This window comes from Telopea speciosissima, chromosome 1 (assembly GCF_018873765.1).
Source record: "Telopea speciosissima isolate NSW1024214 ecotype Mountain lineage chromosome 1, Tspe_v1, whole genome shotgun sequence".
NCBI classification, from domain to species: Eukaryota; Viridiplantae; Streptophyta; class Magnoliopsida; order Proteales; family Proteaceae; genus Telopea; species Telopea speciosissima.
Window position 1 is genome coordinate 15,586,282 of NC_057916.1, and position 19,622 is coordinate 15,605,903.

Genomic DNA, 19,622 nt, shown 5'->3' on the forward strand with positions numbered 1-19,622 from the left:
AATTAATTAATTACCATTTTTTGGACTTTTTTAATTTAAAAAAGTGGGACCTACAAAACACCACATCTTCTTCTTCATGTGCCCCGTTTACGGATTTTCATCTTCTCAAGTGTGGTTACACCACAATTAAGATTTCAACCGTAAAAACATGGGCAATGATGTCTTTTTATCTTTTCAAGTGTTGAGTGGACGATTGGATTCTTTAGTGTGGTGCACTACTTGGTGTCAATGAGTAACCAAGAACAAAATACTAAATCCAAAACTTGACCTAATAACCTAAATTGATCCAGACCGAATGTAATATGGTTAAGTCTTGAATCTGAAAATGTCTTTATAATTCAATTTGGTTTGGATTCGGATCTACCCACTAAACCGACGGATCAAACCGAATCCGAACCGAATACCTCGCCTTACAAGTTAACTTAATTAAAACCCTAATAGTTTATTAGGCTTAGAGTTTTAATGGTTTAAGACTCTAAGTTGACGGTTAACGCTTAGTGCCTTAAAGCCTTAGATTCACTTATTCCTCAGTCCTTATGTCTTACTAAATACGAATTTCTTCACGATTATGACTTCTTTGTAACTCTTCAATTGTTCACTTCTTTCTCTTTATCGCTTCATCTTCTTCATCTCTAGCAGTGTTGCATTGGCTTCATAGTCAATTCTCCATCTTCAACTGCCTTGCAATTTCAACCTCCATGCAACTTGGAGGTAATCCCTCTCTAAGCTTCTTCTGTGTTCATGAGTCTTGAACAAAGACAGTGAAGGCCGAAGGTAGAGCATGTGGGATCATCCTTCCAGTTCTTCGTTTCCTCTCCTCCATTGGTCTTACTACATTGTTCCAAGGCAAGCAAATGCTGTAACGCTGTGTATTAAAGGTATAATCCCTCTCTCTCCATGAGTTTTTTTTTTTTTTTTTTTTTAATAATTTTTAGATATAGTTACCGGATCTGGTTACTAAATAAGAACCGAATTGTAACCAGATTCAAATCGAATCGGTCAAGAACGATTAGAGTAATCAATTCTAGAACCGATCTAAGACTTGGTCCGAAATTGAATCCCATTGCCACTGCTTGGATCCGAACAGGATCCAAACTAAATACTCGGTTCCGCATCGAATTGACACCCTTACTCCACTGGTGTAGGTTGAATGAGAGGAGTTCACGTGGGTGAAGTGAAGGAGAAAAGAGGTTTAACAGCAAGTCAATTTGAGTGCAAACAACTAAAAGAAGTCATGGAATGGACCGTATGAATGTCATCCGAAACAAGAACTAATTAAGAGAAGAAATGGGGCCAAATGACTGCTATAAGTAAACACTCTAGAACATCTCGAAGTTGGGATTGGATGGGTCAATGGAAGAGAGAAACTATAAAAAATACAGAATGCCAGGGCCACTCTCTAGCTTGAATAGGGAATCACGAAACCTCTTGCAGGGGATTCTCACTTTTAAATTTGCACAGATAGCAGAACCTGAATGAAATTGAAAATTGGGAAGTTAATGATACATGTTAGTATGTAATGTTTCGACTTTGGCTCTCGAAAAACCCATCTAGACACGACCACCACTGTGAGGAGAATTTAGCTCGTCTCGAGCGAGGCGTGCGCCGAGGGTGCTCTCAAGGGCATATATCCAGCGATTGAGCTATGCTGCATACATTTCGACATACACCTAGGGATGTGTGCGGCACAGCCCAACAGCTGTCAACGTCCTAGGCATTCCCTGTTCCCTGGAGACGATCCATCCCTGTGAGGAAGCTCTAAAAAATCACAAAAATTGGCTCTTAAAAAATCAGATCTGGGATTCTCTGAGAGTGGGGATGGAGGGAGAGTGTGAGTCGAAGAGCATTTTGAAACTCGATCTGATTGGTTTTTTGGAAAGTAGTTTTCTGTCTGGAAGTGTGGCTTGTGCCAGCATTTCCATGTGTCTATCTCTCTCTTCCTCAAAACATGGGGCAGAGATGTCTGTTCATATAAAGAGGAGAGAGATAGACTCATGGGAGTGCTGGCGTAGGCCACACTCCCATACAAAGTTCTTTTTCTCTTTTTTTTTTTTTTAATCTGGATCGGTCCGGGTGGGTCCTCAAAGGGGTTTAATGGGGGTAAATCATCTCCACCATCGATTTCAACAGTGCCACACGTCAATCAATGGAAGATTAGTGCGTTGGGAGGATCTCGATCCTATATGCTTATCGAATCATGTTTGGGTTGGGGTTTCTTAACACTGAAACCAAATTAGACCGCATTGAAACCAATAAGATACTGAATCGAACTTAAAAAAAACCAAAACAGATACCAGCCCAAATTAGACCGCATTGAAACCAATAAGATACTGAATCGAACTTAAAAAAAACCGAAACAGATACCAGCCCAAAATTCATTAAAAGTACATTTTTTTTGCTTCTCACTTTTGAATATATTTATGAGGCAAAGCGAACCAACCTGAAACCAAACCGATAAAAAATCGAATCCAAACCAAAACCGTTGCACCCTTTTTGGATCATGTTTGAACTCATTCTCATACAAACCAGTGAAAACCGAATCGAAACTGATCCAAACCGACGGATTAATACCGCTACTCCCCTGGACGAGCCTATGACCCAAACCCAAGACGTGGAACGATGAATGACTAAAATTGGATGTTTGGAAGTGCTCAGTCAAGTTGACATTCAAGAAGCTATACGGCCTTTATTACCGACATACTCAAACAATAATCAAAATCGGTCTGAATTCGCCGGTGTCGGTTTTAGCATTAGCGTCAGATCTACGACGAAGATGCACCGGAAATGTGGAAGGAGGTTCGAGATAGAGAAGCGGGTAAACTCCGCCCTTATTCTTTCGCCAATCGCATTAGATCCAATCGTGTCGCTTCTCTCCAGCTCTCCAACTACAAAGAGATCATCTCATCCCACTCTGGCGCCATTAATACCCTTCAGGTTCCTTCCCTCTATGAAACTCTTCACTGGTTAATTTCGTTTTGATTCTTAGACTAGGTTTTGAGATGCTATTCCCTTTTATCAAAACCTTTATTTTCTTTTTGATTCTCCGTTGATTATTACTCTTTAACTGTCCTTAGTGGGTTATACTCCTTTGCTCTTGTGGTACAGTTGGTTATGCTACTTTTGGTACTTTACCAGTTCGTTAGTTAGAAATTCTAGGTTTTTTTTTTTGGGGGGGGGGGGGAGGGCGGTTCATCAAGTTATTGTTTTCCGTCTTCTGGGCTCTTTGATTATAATTGAGAAACTAATAAATGTTATACTTCCATTATGATATTGGCCTTTGCGGTTGACGCAGGACCTATTGAATGATGGTAGCGTTGTATCTGTTTCATAGCGGTTCTTTGGGGTCGTCCTAAGATATGTCTACATTGATGGAGTTGAAATCTTGGGATTCTTCGTTTCTCATGAACCAGTGAATGGTGATAGCCTTGCAATCTACCATACTAGCGTTACTCTTAATTCTAGACCTTAATTTTTTAATTCTTGTAGTGATTTGTGTTAATGCAAGTAGTTACATTTCATTGTCATGATTAACCAGTCTGGCCAGAAGACTCCAAATTAGTTTGGACAAAAGACAAATATGAGAATGTAAAATCTGTAAAGTTGCCTGTGTTTCCTATGGTTTGGATGGAATTCCATCTTCCCGTTGCTTATGATATCATTACCTATATTATATCTTCACCTGAAATATATGGAGTGTAGGTATCCGTATATGGTTTGAATACTTGACAAATATTGATGAACATTTTACATACTGCAAGGTCAGGTTGATTTGACAGAGGGAAGGTATCTGTTATCTGGAGCAGCTGATGGATCAGCTGCTGTTTACGATGTCCAATGTTCTACTGATTATGAGGGAGGTGGCCTTATTGCAAAGCACAAGTGCATACTGTTTGTTGACAAGCAACATGAGCATGGCCATCAATATGCTGTATCCTCAGCCATTTGGTACCCTGTCGACACGGGGTTATTCATCACAGGTTCATTTGATCACCATATTAATGTATGGGATACAAATTCTATGCAGGTACGCAACAGATTTCTGTCCTTAAACTTGGCTCCTAATGTTTGGTTTTGATTTATTTTCTGTTACACAATTGTGATACCTTATAGGTGGTAGCGAATTTTAAAATGCCCGGAAAGGTTTATAGGACAGCTATGTCGTCAATAGCTACTTCTCACATGCTGATTGCAGCTGGAACTGAAGATGTTCAAGTTCGTTTATGTGATATTGCATCGGGGGCATTTACTCATACATTATCTGGACACCGTGGTAAATTGTCATTTCAGCACGAAAACTCTGTTACTTTGTGGTAAATTATCATTGCATCGGTATGTGCATATGTATGTAAATAACTTGTGTTGGTGAGGAAATACCAACATGATGGTAGCAGTCAAGTCATCTGTTTATCAGAATCAGATGTTTGCTTTTATTTCTTGGTTCCTGCACATTTAATCTCGGAGTGAAAGGATCCATCTTTATTCAATTATGAATGATGTTAAATTTTGGCTTATAGATGCTTCCTGATTCTATTATTGCAGATGGTGTAATGACAGCAGAATGGTCTGCTTCTAGTGAGTGGATTTTGGTTACTGGGGGTTGTGACGGGGCAATTCGTTTTTGGGACATCAGGCGTGCAGGATGTTTCCTTGTGTTAGATCAGACCCAGACTCAACTTGGGAGACGCCCTCCCCTCCATGACCAACCATCCATGAAAGTAAGGTCTCTACCTCTGTCTTTCTTTCTCATATAGGCTTTCCAGTAGGTCAGGTTTACTTTATTTTTAGCTTTATGGCTTTGTGGTGCTTCCTGTTTGATAAGATTCTGCATAAATCCGTTTAGAATTCCAAAAATGTTTAGAAAAACGAATTTGTTAAATATTTTGTCTTTCATTTGACGGCAGGCCAAACTTTAGTTTGCTATTTCCATTCTTCTTTATATAATATGAGACAGTAAAAGTTGGTTGGAGGAAATGGAAATCACCTGTAGAATTCCCAATTCAAAAGAGGGGGGAGGGGGGGGGGGGAAGAGATGTCAGTCATAGCCCTTACATGCTCCATGGGTCCTACTGGCATAGCCAGCCCTTCTAGGTAAGGGGGGAGGGGGAAGGGTTGACGTTGGACAGCATAGTGTTTCAAAATCTAGGGCTGAACTCCAATAAAAAGATGGTGGGAAAAGGTTAGGATGGATAGAGTTTTAAGGAATAGAAGAGAAATAGGGAAAGCTACTGTGTTGGGACTATTAGCAGTACCCGTGAACAGTACCGCAGCAGTAATGTGAACAATAGAGGAGAGTGTATGGGAAGAGCTCACAGTCCACACACTTCCACAAATTAACTTCTATCCAACTGTGTAATATGATAGGGTGCTACATACTTGTATAAAAAACTCAAAAATAGAAACTTAGTAAACTTCAAACACTTCAACACCTAGATATAGTCTAACAGAATTAAACAACTAATGAGCAACGTATCATCTCCGACTTCTAACACTAACTACTAACATGGATACAACCATATGACCTGTCATTTAGCCCCACACTAAAGAAATGAAAAATACAATACTACCCGTGGGATTTAAAAGAATTACAAGAATTCCCCAACTAAGTGAAAGACTAACTGGAGCCCAATGGATTAGAGAATGGACTGGACCTCTTACGCTTTGTTTTCCAGAATCTATCGGTAATGTCCAGTTACTCTAATGCCACTGCATCAATTCTCTCCCTTTGAAATGAACTCGACACCATCAAGTTTGGATGAGGGCCAAGTATGCCATCTGATTCAAGATGCTAGAGAAGAAAGATCCTGCTGTACTTTTGAGTTTTAGGTCTGGGTGGTCCTTGGCGGGAAGAAACTTCATTTCAAGCCAAAGTTTAGGAACCCAGAATCGAACATGGTATCGACCTCCATCAATTCTGAACTACATCGGATTGGAATCAGTTGGAAATGGATAGAACCCTAGAAATTGGCACGGAAGAAGCAACTATTTTCCTAAAAATTTGTGATTCTTTAAAGTTTTTGATTAAATAAACTAGGGGATTTTGCTACAAGAAGTAAGTTGCATTGATTTTCTGCCATTTTACTGACTAAAAATAAGGAAACAATGGAAAAAAAGAAGATCAAACAATGTTGTCGTTTTGGTGGTGTTGTGGTGAGTGGTGGAGGAATGATGTGAGATTGATTCCCTTGTTGAGAGCCCACTCTCCCTTCTAAAAAGTTCAAATTACATTGATTGGGATGTTCAATATTAGGGGTTGCAATGGGGGTGGGGTATGAGAAGGACCAGACTGCTGTGGGTAGAGATGGGAAGAGTCTCCAAGCTAAGTAGGATTCCTCCTTTTGTCTGGGGTGTAATTCTGTTTATTGCAGCTTGTAGAATTGGCGTCGTGGATTGGAGAGGTATAATAGTGTTTATGGTATCAGCACTGATTTAAAGAGTACTGGTGTTGCTTTCAAGAGATGAAACTCAACTGGTGAGGTTAAATAGGCCTGTCCTAATCTCATCCTAAGGAATTGAGCTGTTGGATCACCTCATTGTTAGCTACCATTTTTAAGTGTCAGTGAGGGACAAAACACCTCACTGTTAGCTATTTATAAGATAGCTAAGACGAGAGAGAAAGGAAGAGTAGAGATTTCGATCAGGTGAGTTGTATCAGGGTAATGATGGAAGAGTGTTGGTAAGGGATGAGGACATTGTGAAGAGATGGGATGAGTATATTTGTGACCTACTAAATGGAGATAGGTCGAGTAGAAATGACCCGGACGATTACATTATTCAACAAGGCACCACACGTCATAGATATGTAAGAAAAGGGAGTGTGGCGGAAGCCTTAAGAAAAATTAAAGCAGGCAAGACACTAGGCCCAGATGAGATTCCAATAAAAGTAATGCAAACTCGACCTCGAACCAGTGAGACCAACGGGATATCGATTGCAACTAGGATCAACACCAGAGTAGAAGGTGATAAATATTAGGCAACCAACACTGGGAAGGAACAGATCAATCGGACCAGTAACAGTTCCAGCAAAGAATCAATGACCAGTAGCTAACAAGGATGTTGCAGGCCTAAACAGGGGTTATATGGTCAGAAATAAATCAAACCATAATTAGAAACTATAGGGCTCGAATAGGGTTGATATCCCTATAAAGCCAAAGCCCAATACAGCTGAAAGGTTGCTGAATTAGAGACTTCGATACAACAACATAAATTAAGGGAATGATGCAGCCGTAGGTGGTAGATGTCCTTCAATGCCTCTGTGTAGAAATAATAGGTTTTGTGGATGATTTAGATGGATTCTAGGACCTTACAAGAGTAGCAACAACAGTTGTTTGTAGTCACACATTAGCTTGAACAGCAGGGGTTCAAGTAAGGATTGAAGAGAAAATAGAAGATAGAAATAGAAATAGGGGTTTCGACACTCTCAGTCAGGCTCTCTCAACCCTTCATCCTCTCATCAGGATAATAATATTGCACAAAAGCAAATAAACTCTTTATTTTTGTTGTTGTTCTTCTTCTTGAAGAGAATACATCTATTTATAGGCTAACCCATCAAGACAAAACTACTAACAAAGTCATCAAACATTTTACCTAACTTTGACAATATAGGAGGTCCTATTGTCAAAGGGGAGGCTCTCTTGTCAAAGTTAGGTAAATGTTTGGTGACTTTGTTAGTAATTTGGCTTGATGGATTAACCTATAAATAGATTTTTTTGCTTCAAGAAAGAAGAATAACAAGAATGAAGATTTTATTTCCTTTTGTATAATGTTATTATCCTGGTGAGAGGATGAAGGGTTGAGAGAGCCGAAACCCCTATTCCCCTTTTTATTCCTATCCTCTATCTTCTCTTCTATCTATTCTATCTTCTTCTTCAACCCCTACTCGATCCACTGCTGTTTTAGCTATTATGACTACAAACAACTATTGCTGCTACTGTAAAGTCCTAAAATCCATCTAAATCATCCACAAAATTTGTTGTTGTTGCACAGAGACATTAAAGGACATCTACCACCTGCGGCTGCATCATTCCCCTAATATTTGTTGCTGAATCGAAGTCTCTGAGTCAACAACCTTTCACTTGTATTGGGCTTTGGCTTTATAGGGATATGGCTTTATAGGAATATCAACCCCATTCGAGCCCTATAGTTTCTAATTCTGGGTTGGTTTATTTCTGGCCATATAACCCCATGTTTGGGCCTACGGCATCCTTGTTAGCTGCTAGTCATTTTTCTTTGTTGGAGCTGTTACTAGCCTATTGCAGGTATTATTAGGGTTAGTTTACTTTGTAATCTATCCTTAAATTACCATATGGTCTTCATTGACCTGGAAAAAGCCTTTGACCGAGTCCCTAGATATTTAATCCGGCATGTTCTATTGAAGAGAAGGGTGTCGAGTAAATATGTAGATGTTATTAGAGATATGTATGAGGACGTGGTGATTAGTGTGAGATCTGCGTGAGGTCAAGGCAAGGAATGGCTAATTACGATTGGGTTACATCAGGGACATAGTTATCAAGGCGGGAAAGTGACCATGGCGTTTTAGAGGGGCAAAATTGAAGGTGACATCGCCATGGCGGCAAGGCGCCCGCATGGGGACGCCTTGATAACTATGATCAGGGATCAGCCTTAAGCCCTTATCTATTTGCACTTATTATGGATGACCTAGCCAAGAGCATTTAAGACGAGGTCCCATGGTGTATGCTGTTCGCCGATTACATTGTTTTGGTGGATAAGACGAAAGCAGGGATTAAAGCGAAGTTAGAGCTATGGAGATCAACCTTGGAAACAAGAGGATTTTAGATTAATAGAACAAAGACGAGTATATGATGTGCAATTTTAGTCACACTATGATGGATACTGACATAGTGCGAATTGTGGATCAAGAGATACCGCAAAGTGACTATTTTAGATATCTGGGGTCAATCATAAATAGAGAAGGTGACATAGAGGATGATGTTTCACAGAGAATTAAAGTGGGATGGTGAAAGTGGAGAGGTGCGTCCGGAGTGCTGTGTGTCCGATGTATTTCTTTAAAGCTTAAAGGAAAGTTCTACAGAACTATTGTACGACCGGCTATGATGTATGGGGCAGAATGTTGGGCAGTTAAGAAGTGTCATATTGAGAAGTTATGTGTAGCAGAGATGAGGATGTCAAGATGGATGTGTGGAAAAACTAGGAGAGGCAAATTAAGGAATGAGCGTATTAGAGCTGACTTGGGAATTGCCTCGATCAATGACAGACTCTGAGAGAGTCATTTGAGGTGGTATGATCATCTCCAACGGAGGCCTAGGGACACCCTAGTAAGGAGTGATATGATCCCGATTGAAGGAGCTAAAAGAGCTAAGGGTAGGCCTAAAATGACCATAGGAGAAGTTGTGAGGAAGGACATACATAGTCTAGGTCTTGTTCCAAGTATGACTTCAGACAGAGCTTATTGGAGGGTAAGGATCCATGTAGTAGACCCCGTTTAGCTGAGATTCTCCTGACTTGCTGGGCTTTGCCTCTTTCCTCTTACTTTCATCTTTCATTTGTTATTTTCCATCTTTCATTTCTCTTCTCACTCCTCATCTCTTCATTCCCTTTTTGTTTAGACTTTAGACCTCAGTTTTCTTTACTTTGTTTTGCTTGGATCCATGTAGCCGACCCCATTAATTTGGGATAAGGCTGAGTTTTTTGTTGTTGTAGCGAGGGACAAAACAGGAGGTCTAAATTAGCCCTGATACTAAATTATGCAGGACAGCCTAGTGTTTCAAAATCTAGGGCTGAACTACAACAGAAAGGCAGTGTGAAAAGAGAGTGATGGATTAGGAGAAGAGTAGTGGGGAAAATGTCCAGGGAAAAACTACTGTTTTGGGATTGTGAATACCTGTGAACAGTAATGTGAACAAATGTAAAGAGAGGAGAAGGGAGGGGTAGGGAAGAGGTCACAGCCCACACACTTTCACAACCAAATTTCTATTCAACTGAGTTGGTAAAGTATAGGGAGGTTGATACCCTTGACTTGGTCCCAAATCTGTTTTGATCTACTAACGTTGTCTTTATCAAGAACTGAAGTCCGCATTATTTTTCACATGCTACATGGTGATTTTTATCGTCTCAGTGCATCAAAATAACCCCCAGAGCACATTAGCCCCAAAAAGTAGACTTTCACCACATTTTGGAAAATCTTTGAATGGACTCTTCCACCTCCTTGAATCATTCATCACAAACACTCCTGTGGATTTGTTTATATTGGAATGTAACAACAATGAAGCATATATGGCTGTGATATATCAAACTTTTCCCACCAATGACATACATCTTCATAAAAACCATTAAATGCTAACAGCATATAGGGTCCTTGAATTCATAATGCATCGATCCTTTTTTATGTTTCTGTGTGGCTTCTGTGCATATATTTTTGTGTGGTTGTGTATATGTTTGTTCTGATGCAATAACTAACTATGCTGGATATGCTAGGAGGTTTATTTGGGACTGGTTATTTCTCTTTCACTTTTGTTCAGTATTTTGTTTGTAGTCTCACACAGCAATTAGGGTTATGTTCTCTCATCCATTTTCTCTATTAGTTTATTCAGTGTTGTTTCTTTGTTCTGTTGATCCTCTTTGATATAGTGGTATTCTTCATGATTGAAGTTGCATAAACTACACACACAGCAATCACAAAATGTTTGTCTAATAATGTTAAAATATTGTGCTCTCTGATGACACACACACACACAAATTAATAGTTTTATGCAGTCACAAATTGTTTGGCTACACAAACACACATAAATTAATAGTTTTATGCAGTCACAAAATGTGTGCCTAATAAAGTTATAATATTGTGCTCTCTGATGAATTGTATCTTAATTCTTAGAGCTCAATATTGAAGTCCTCACTACCAGGCCAGTCTTCATTCGGAAAAAACAAGACACTGCACAGGAAAACAGGTAATGGTGCTCTTTCAAAACAGTTGCCGGCCCTTTGCAAGGTTCCAGGTCAAATCAAGGGTTCATCGAGGCAGAGAGTACATCCAGGGATGCTGTCTAGCCATGATCGTGCAACTGCTCACTATGGTGCTGTTACTGGGCTCAAAGTAACTGAAGATGGAATGTACTTGTTGAGTGCAGGTTTAGTCCTATCCATTTTATTTTGTGGCACCAATTGTATTACTTGTTGCTTCAGGAATCTAGATTGCCTATATTTTCTGGGATGTAGAACTTTCAATTGGTTTATCATAAGGGAATCTTATGTGTTATTTGCAAGAACCTTAAGGCAGTCAACTAGTTATACGGCATTAAATGTGGCATACATGCAAGAGGTTTGACTGCATGTGTTCAGAAAACCTGTAAGATCTTTGTTAAGCCAGTTAATTCAGACTTTTGTTTGGAGCTATCGGGAAGAACTGTAAGAAGATCTGAATAAAAGGCCACTGAATGTTTACGATAGTTATTTGATTATGTCAGTTGTTGATATGGGATATTTTGTTGGTATGGACCATTGAATGGTGGGTCTCACCCCATATATACTGTCGTGATGCATAAGGTCTACAATTGTTGCTTCTTATCTAATTTTTTTTTTGGCCTGCATGAACTAACTTAATAATTGGTTCTGTTTGAAGGAAGCAACCTAGGGTTTGTCATCTTTCTGTTTGTGGCAAAATTTTTTTTTTTTTTAATTTTTGTTGGTTAAACTTCATCATGCTTATCAGTTCTTATAAGTTTTGCAATGCTTGTGGATTGCAGGCTCTGATTCAAGATTAAGACTCTGGGATATTGAATCTGGCCGTAACACATTGGTGAATTTTGAAACTGTCCGCCTACAAACCAGCAAGGCAATACAGCTAGCAGTAACTCAGGATTCGGACACCGTGTTTGTTCCGTGCATGACATCTGTCAAAGTAACATTCTCGTATCTTTATCACTACTTATTTTATGGTGGTTCATTTTCTTAAGATCATTGGCTTATTCCGATAATTTGTTAGGCATTCGATGTTTGGTCGGGTCAGACTTCCCTGACATTTCGTGGCCACTATGAATATGTGAACTGTTGCTCATTTAATTCACAAGAACAGGTGCGGCCCCAATACCTCTTTATGTTCTTGAATTTTCTGAATCTCTTGGAAATGGGATGAGGACCAAGTTCCTCAGTTATGCTATCTGATTTTCATGTTGAACTGACAGATCTAGATGAATTCATAGTCATTAGGAAAATTGTGATAAATTCATTGCTAGAGAGTGGAGACTCCAAATAGCCCTTTCCATTTTAGTTTGATGTATTTGATGATGACTAATCCCAAGATCTTTTTAAATCACCTTTCTTGCATGAAAAATGTGACATATAAGGGCAAAATCCTGGGTTTCAAGTTAATAAGCTGAACTTAAAGGGTAGATGAAGCTTCAAAGCAAAGTTGTGTTGATACCACAAATCTAGGTTTGAAACCAATCTTCATACACTGACTAGGAACCAGTGCACACAAATAAAAGGGATAAACCTTTTGAGTGGGTGGTTATGGGTGGAGAGAACCTCTGCTGACGCCTTTTTCTCTTTCTGCCTGCATGTTTTGATGGCTCTTAATCCATAAACAGTATTTTTCCAAGGGGAATTAGCCTAGATCTACGAGATAAGAAAATTAATTTCAAAACAAGTATGTTTGACTTTGTTTTACACCTACTTGTCTTGTAACTCTTTTTTTTTTTTTATTTTTAAATCTTGTAGATTTTGGAAGTTGTCCCTTTTTCTTAATGGTCTTGAGATGGTTTTCCATACTTGATGTTGGGCCCAACTGAGTGGCAAAACAAAAAGGTCATGGGAGAGGATCCTCCAACCTACTCCAACCCCATGCAAGCAGGTTTCAGAAATCGGATTGGAATTGGTAGAATTGGCCAATTCAAATCGGGATCGGCAATCCCAATTCCGATTAATGCTGATTTCTGTAACCTATTCTAAATCTTGCTTGCCGGTGGTGCGTGCGTTGGTTGGTGGGGGGGGGTTTGGGGGAACAAAAAACCACTACCACTGGGAACCTGCAGGTTTACCTAATATGATCCAATGCATGCTGCTTGAAACTTTGTATACTTGCCAACATCATATATATTTGATACAAACTGCTCGACTGACAGTCTAGTTGGCAGGAATTGTACACCGGTAGTAATGACAGACAAATTCTTGTCTGGTCGCCAAGGAATTTGTTAGTTTCTGAAGTGGTACTCTCTCTCTCTCTCTCTCATTCACACACACACACACACACACACACATATCCACCACACATGCACACACCTGATACAACAAACAATGAGATTTCAGTACCTTATTTATTTGTATGCTAGGAATTTGGACACTATAATGCAACTCATTTTGTTTAGATGAACGTGCAGGATGAATCGAGTAGGAAAGGGCAGATATTGACATCTGACCAGGATAATTGGAGTGATTGATTACCAACTGCATTTTAGGAACTTGTACAGTCATTTGTATCTCCCTTGGGGTTTTTCTCTGGCCTATTTATCAACTATAATGTAGTTATTCATTAGGGAGGTGAGGGGAAGCAAAATAAAAAAAAAAAGCTGATTGACCTCTGCCCTAAACTTTTGTATGTAGCCTAACTAATTTCCTAGTGAATGTCAGTCAAAAATGGTGTGCAGTCCCTCTACATTTGATAATCTGAGATTTTCTTTATGACAGTCATCTTAAACTACTCAGACCAAGAATAAGAGCTGCTGCTACTTAAATCTGATTCCTTCCAAAAAGTTGTAACTGTATCTTTTAACTTAACGATGAACAGAATCAATACTAGTTGTTTATTGCCTAAAATTAGGGCAGCAAGCATCTCATGGTTCATTGTCTGAGTATAGTTGTTGCCACCATGTCTTGTTGGAATATGGGTATTATTGTAACATGGGTCGACCCATGATATATGGTCGACCCATGGGGTAGTTTATGTTCTAGTTTATGTTCTAGTTGTTTTTCCCTATTTGGGGTATTATTGTAATTCTCATATTTTGGAATTTTCTCCAGAACTATTATAAATAAAATCGTGGAGGGCTATCACATTGATAAGCCATTCCATTCAATTGTTTCATCATGGTATCAGAGTTGTCTATTGATACCTGAGAAATAATTCCCTAAATTCAAATCGATTGCCCTCCTTCTCCCATCTCTGCCTTCTTTAAGATCGATCTCTCTTAGATCGATTAACCTAACTTTTTTAAAACCCTAAACCTACCTCTACAAACCGAGACTCTCTTCTCCTAAGGTCTCTTCTCTCCCATGGGGGCGGTATTTGGAGGTCATCTAATATGATCTAGTACTTGCCCTAGCCTTTTTCCTCTTTCTTTCCACTTTTTTATGATCTCCATAAAAATTGAGATCAGTTTTTAGAAAATTGAACATCTGCAGGATTTTTTTGAAGATTGAACATCTGTCGAATCAGTTTTTGAAGATTGAACATCTGTAGATTTTTTTTTGGACTCGATATTCATCAGTCCTACCTCAAAAGTCCAGCTTAGTGCAAGGGGATTACTAGTGATTGCAAACAAGAAGGTAATCTCTCATTCTTTCTCTCTTTCTCTCTCTCGCTATCTCTGTCTCTCTAAAAACTAGTAATCCCGTTGGTTGGGTCCCCCTCCATTTGTCATATTGTTTGCTGGAATCCGTATTGCAGTCTCTCCGTGGTCATATCCCCCCGTTCATCATCACCCTTCTTGTCTCTCTTTTCTCTTATGTAGGACCACATCCCCACAAGCCAGGGAAGCCAACCCCAATACCCCACACACACACAAACCAAAAAACAGACAGAGAAAGAGAAAGAGTCTTGTTATGCATTTATGCACCTCCATTGGGGTTCCTAACTCAGTTCTGTCCTAGCCTTTAATTGCCTTTCAGACCCAGAAATTTTCTTTCTCTTTCTCTGTAGAGAGAGAGAGAGAGAGAGAGAGAGAGAGATTGGTCAAAACCTGCAGCAAGCCATATCTAATAATGCAAGTGTCAACGTTCGACTTGAAGGCACTTTGTGATACATGTCTTGGGAATTGTTGTTGATTCTCCACTCATGTTCAGTTACATCTTCCTTCACTCGAGCTTTTAATTTTTTAAATTTTGTTTCTATTAATCACTTGGGAGTTTGAAGTTTAATTTCAGTACTTTAAAATCTTAAATTATTAAGTGGAAATAAGGTGGAGGTAACCTTACTATCGATCACTTCAAGTCTCTGCTGCTGTTTTAATTAGAAATCGCATTCTCTGAATCAATTTCCTTATTTGATTGTGTATTATTACTCATGATATGATAGCTATGCCTTCCTAAGTAATTAAAAGTGAAAGAAAAAAATGGTTGTGTTCCTCATGATATGATGCCTATGCCTGCCCTAGCAAGCAAAAGTGTAACGGCACCAAAAAAAAAAGTTCTTGATGTTTATATTGGGGGGTTTTGGTTAGGTGAAGGTTTGGACATGTTTAGGTATTTATCATTCATCCAACATGTAGATTTTTTTTGGGTTCTTGGCACTCCAGGTCTCTTCTGGTCTTCATCTTATTTTTTTCCATCAGATTTCTGCACTCTAAGATCGAAACCAACAGGGATTAGGTCTTCTTCAACAGCACCGAGACTATTTTTTGCAAGATTTCATATCTGCAATTTTTCTGGAACATCATCTTTGTATTTTTTGGACTCTTAATTGTTGATTGATTGCCTCATCAGTATGCCTGATTCGGTCAGAGGAATCTACTGTGATATCCACTGGCCCATCTGCCACACAAGGGAATCATCATGATTATCCCTCCTTTCCTGTCAGCCCTGTGAAACTCGATGGTACAAATTATTTACTTTGGTCTACATCAGTGTTTCTCTCCATTGATTCAAGGGGCTATAAGGGCTATATATATGGGACTATAGTTAAGCCACGTGATGTTGGTCCATTACAAGATAAGTGGGTTCCAATAACTCTTTGGTTATGTCCTTTCTTCTCAGTGCTATGACTCCATCCATTGCCCGTGGCTATGTACTGCTTGATACAGCCGCCAAAATCTGGAAGGCTGCTAAAGATACATATTCCCAGGTAGGGAATGATGCACAAGTTTATGATATTCAAAGAAAACTCCATGCAATTAAACAAGGTGAACTTACTTTGTCACAATATTACTCTGAACTCCGGAGTCTATGGCAAGAGCTTGATTACTCTGACAATTTTCAACTTGATTGTCCTTTCGATATTACCAAATTTCAGCAAAGGGAGGATAAATTCAAAGTTTATACTTTTTTGATTGGACTTAATGTGGAGTATGATCAGCTTCGGTCTCTAGTTTTGAATCGTTCACCTTTTCCCAATTTGGAGCAAGCCTACTCTATGATATAGTTGGAGGACACTCGTCATTTCACTATGTTACCACCTGCACAGCCAAAGAGATCAGCTTTAACAACTTCTGGGGGTGGTTCTTCTAATACTAGTACACGTTCCTCGTCTGAGAAGGAACCTCTTAAATGTACCCATTGTGGAAAAGAACGACATACTGTGGATTTTTGCTGGAAATTGGATGGTCGGCCCTCTGATTCTTCTGATGGTCGTGGTGGTGGCCGTGGTTGTAGTAATCGTGGTCATGCACAGGCCAACCTTTCTGAAGCTATTGAAACAGCCCCTAATGCCACTATTTTTACAGAGGAACTTGCTGTATTTCGCCGTATGATGACCAACCTTGGGTCTTTCACATCTCCATCTACATCTGCCTCTACCTCGACTGTGGTTCGCTCCTTTGAATCCAACCTTGTTTTCTCCCAACCAGGTATTTCTTTTGCTGGTCAGTGTGCTTCGGCATTATCTTATCCTTGGATAATCGATTTCGGAGCCACTGATCACATGACTGGTACATCAAATTTATTTTTTTGTTATTCTCCTTCTTCAGGCAAAGATAAAATCAAAATAGCCGATGGTTCTCTTTCTTCTATATCAGGGAAGGGAGCTGTCCATTATTCTCCTTCTTTATCTTTGTTCTCTGTCTTGCATGTCCCTAAGTTAACTTCCAATTTGCTTTCTATTAGTAGTTTAACATCTGATCTCAATTGTAAAGCTGTTTTTTATCCTTCTCATTGTGTCTTTCAGGACTTGGGGATAGGGAGAACGATTGGAGCTGGTAAAATGCGTGGTGGACTTTATTTGCTCGACGATGATCTTATCTCTAGTACTTCTACTGCCAAGTCTGGACAGGCTCTTACTGCTATTTTTGCTGACCATCATCTATCTGAATTACATCGTTGGCATCGTCGATTGGGACATCCACCTTTAGGAACATTAGCTAAGATTTTTTCTAGTTTATTTCAGCACTGTAATCCTCAAACTTTATTATGTGAGGCCTGTGTTTTTGCAAAACAAACTCATTCTATTTATTCTAGTTCAAATAAAATATGTTCCAATCCTTTTTCTATGATTTATTCTGATGTTTGGGGTCCCTCACGCACATCCTCTGTTCCTGGTTTTAAATGGTTTGTCACATTTATTGATTGTCACACACGCACCACTTGGGTTTATTTAATGCGGCACAAAAGTGAAGTGTTTTTCTGTTTTAAGGTTTTTTATAGCATGGTTAAAACTCAGTTTCAAGCCACCATTCAAACTCTTCGGAGTGACAATGGTCGTGAATATTTAGACAGGGCATTCCAATTGTTTCTTGCTACTCAAGGTATTATTCATCAGACTAGTTGCGTTGACACTCCACCTCAAAATGGAGTGGCTGAACGCAAAAATAGACATCTTCTTGATGTAGCTCGCTCCATTATGTTTGAAATGCATGTTCCTTCTCATTTTTGGGGTGAGGCTGTTTTAACAGCAGCTTATCTTATTAATAGAATGCCCTCTCGGATCCTTGACTATAAATCTCCTCTTGATCTTTTAAAGGGTTCTTCTTCTTACATTATTCCTCCAAAGATTTTTGGATGTGTTTGTTTTATTCGTAACCACTATACCCATGGTAAGCCTGATCCTCGCAGTCTCCGTTGTATTTTTATTGGTTATTCTCCCACCCAAAAAGGGTATAAATGTTATCATCCATCCTCTTGTCGTGTTTTCGTTTCCATGGATGTTGTTTTTCATGAGGCTGTGGCTTTCTTTCCCTCTTCGGCACTTCTTCAGGGGGAGTCTACACCTACTCTAGAAGATGTGCCAATTCATATTCCTCCTTCCCTCCATGAGCCCATTGATGATTATCATGTACCTTTAGAAGATGATGCTGTCCAGGGGGAACAGCAACGGGTTCAGCCAGAGAAAGACTTTAAGCAGTAGCATTATCGAAAGAAAAAGGGGCAAATATAGCCCACCACTGCAGCATTACCGAACCAAGAGTTGTCCTCTGAACCAGGACTGAATGAGACTTCCTCTGGTAATATTTCTGATCCTCCCCATTCACATTCCTCTCCTATTATTTCTGATCCATCACTTGATTTACCCATTGCCCTTAGGAAGGAAAAAAGATCTTGTACGCAACATCCAATCTCTCAGATTGTTTCGTATAAATCTTTGTCCCCCTCATTTCATGCTTTCGTTTCCTTTTTATCTTCTGTTTCCATACCACAGATTTGGCAGGAGGCATTTGCAGATGTTAGGTGGAAAGAGGCCATGGTCGAAGAAATGCAAGCTCTTAAGAAGAATGGTATATGGGATCTTGTTACTCTTTCACCACAAAAGAAGACTGTAGGCTGCAAGTGGGTCTTTGTAATTAAACAAAAAGCTGATGGAACTGTTGACCGCTTTAAAGCAAGGCTGGTTGCTCGCGGGTTTACACAAACATATGGGATAGACTATTTGAAGACTTTTGCGTCGATTGCCAAAATGAACACTATCAGGGTTATTCTCTCTTGTGTTGTAAACCTGGGATGGAGTCTACAACAACTTGATGTTAAAAATGCTTTCCTCCGTGGTGAATTAGAGGAAGACATATATATGGATATTCCTCCTGGATTCTCATCTGCTGTAACTCAAGGCAAGGTGTGTAAACTTAAATGGGCTTTGTATGGTCTGAAATAGTCACCACTTGCATGGTTTGGTCGCTTTCAGAAGGCCATGGTGACATTTGGGTATAAACAAAGCAATGCAGATCACACCTTGTTTATCAAGAAGATGGGCAACATCATTACTCTTCTCATCGTATATGTTGATGATATAGTTGTAATCGAAAATAACCCTGCTGAAATTTCCAAGTTGAAGACTTATTTGGCCAAGGAATTTGAGATCAAGGATCTAGGCATACTTCGCTATTTTCTAGGGATCAAAGTAGCCCATTCTTCCCAAGGGCTATTTTTATCTCAACACAAGTATACTCTAGATCTTCTTTCAGAAATTGGCATGCTAGGCTGTTCTCCTATGGATACTCCCATAGAGCCTAATGCTCGTTTTTGAGACACTGATGGGGAACCAGTGGACAAGGGGAGATATCAACGGTTAGTTGGGCGTCTCATTTATTTATCTCACACTAGGCCTGACTTTGCCTATGCTGTGAGCCTTATTAGTCAATTTATGCATGGCCCTCGGTCTAACCATCTGGAAGCAGTGTTCCGAATTTTGAGATACTTGAAGTCTGCCCCTGGTAAAGGAGTTTGATTATCTTGTCATAACCATCTTCAGATTGAGGCCTACACTGACTCCGACTGGGCTGGCTCTCATGATC

The 19,622-nt window shown here is 39.5% G+C and overlaps 1 protein-coding gene across 3 annotated transcripts; it reads left to right on the forward strand.

Moving 5' to 3' along the window:
• Positions 1-2,604: 2,604 nt before the first annotated feature.
• Positions 2,605-13,600, forward strand: LOC122639286 (WD repeat-containing protein ATCSA-1-like). Of its 3 annotated transcripts, none has more exons than XM_043832115.1 (9): positions 2,605-2,934; positions 3,764-4,024; positions 4,111-4,270; positions 4,540-4,715; positions 10,865-11,102; positions 11,718-11,872; positions 11,957-12,046; positions 13,107-13,178; positions 13,350-13,600. In XM_043832115.1, exons 1-9 carry the CDS (start codon positions 2,785-2,787, stop codon positions 13,407-13,409), a joined length of 1,362 nt encoding a protein of 453 aa, XP_043688050.1. In that variant the 5' UTR covers positions 2,605-2,784; the 3' UTR covers positions 13,410-13,600. The 3 variants fall into 3 exon arrangements, with proteins under 3 accessions (XP_043688050.1, XP_043688057.1, XP_043688041.1); XM_043832122.1 differs by having other exon boundaries at positions 4,558-4,715; positions 10,850-11,102; XM_043832106.1 differs by having other exon boundaries at positions 2,607-2,934; positions 10,850-11,102.
• The last annotated feature ends 6,022 nt before the right edge of the window (positions 13,601-19,622 follow it).

What these genes read in the sequence shown, in the direction of transcription:
- LOC122639286 (XM_043832106.1), top strand. Translation starts at nt 2,785, where the DNA reads ATGTGGAAGGAGGTTCGAGATAGAGAAGCGGGTAAACTCCGCCCTTAT. An exon ending in CGTGCATGACATCTGTCAAA is followed by an intron (nt 11,873 to 11,956) that starts GTAACATTCTCG and finishes ATAATTTGTTAG; the next exon opens with GCATTCGATGTTTGGTCGGG. An exon ending in CATTTAATTCACAAGAACAG is followed by an intron (nt 12,047 to 13,106) that starts GTGCGGCCCCAA and finishes TCTAGTTGGCAG; the next exon opens with GAATTGTACACCGGTAGTAA.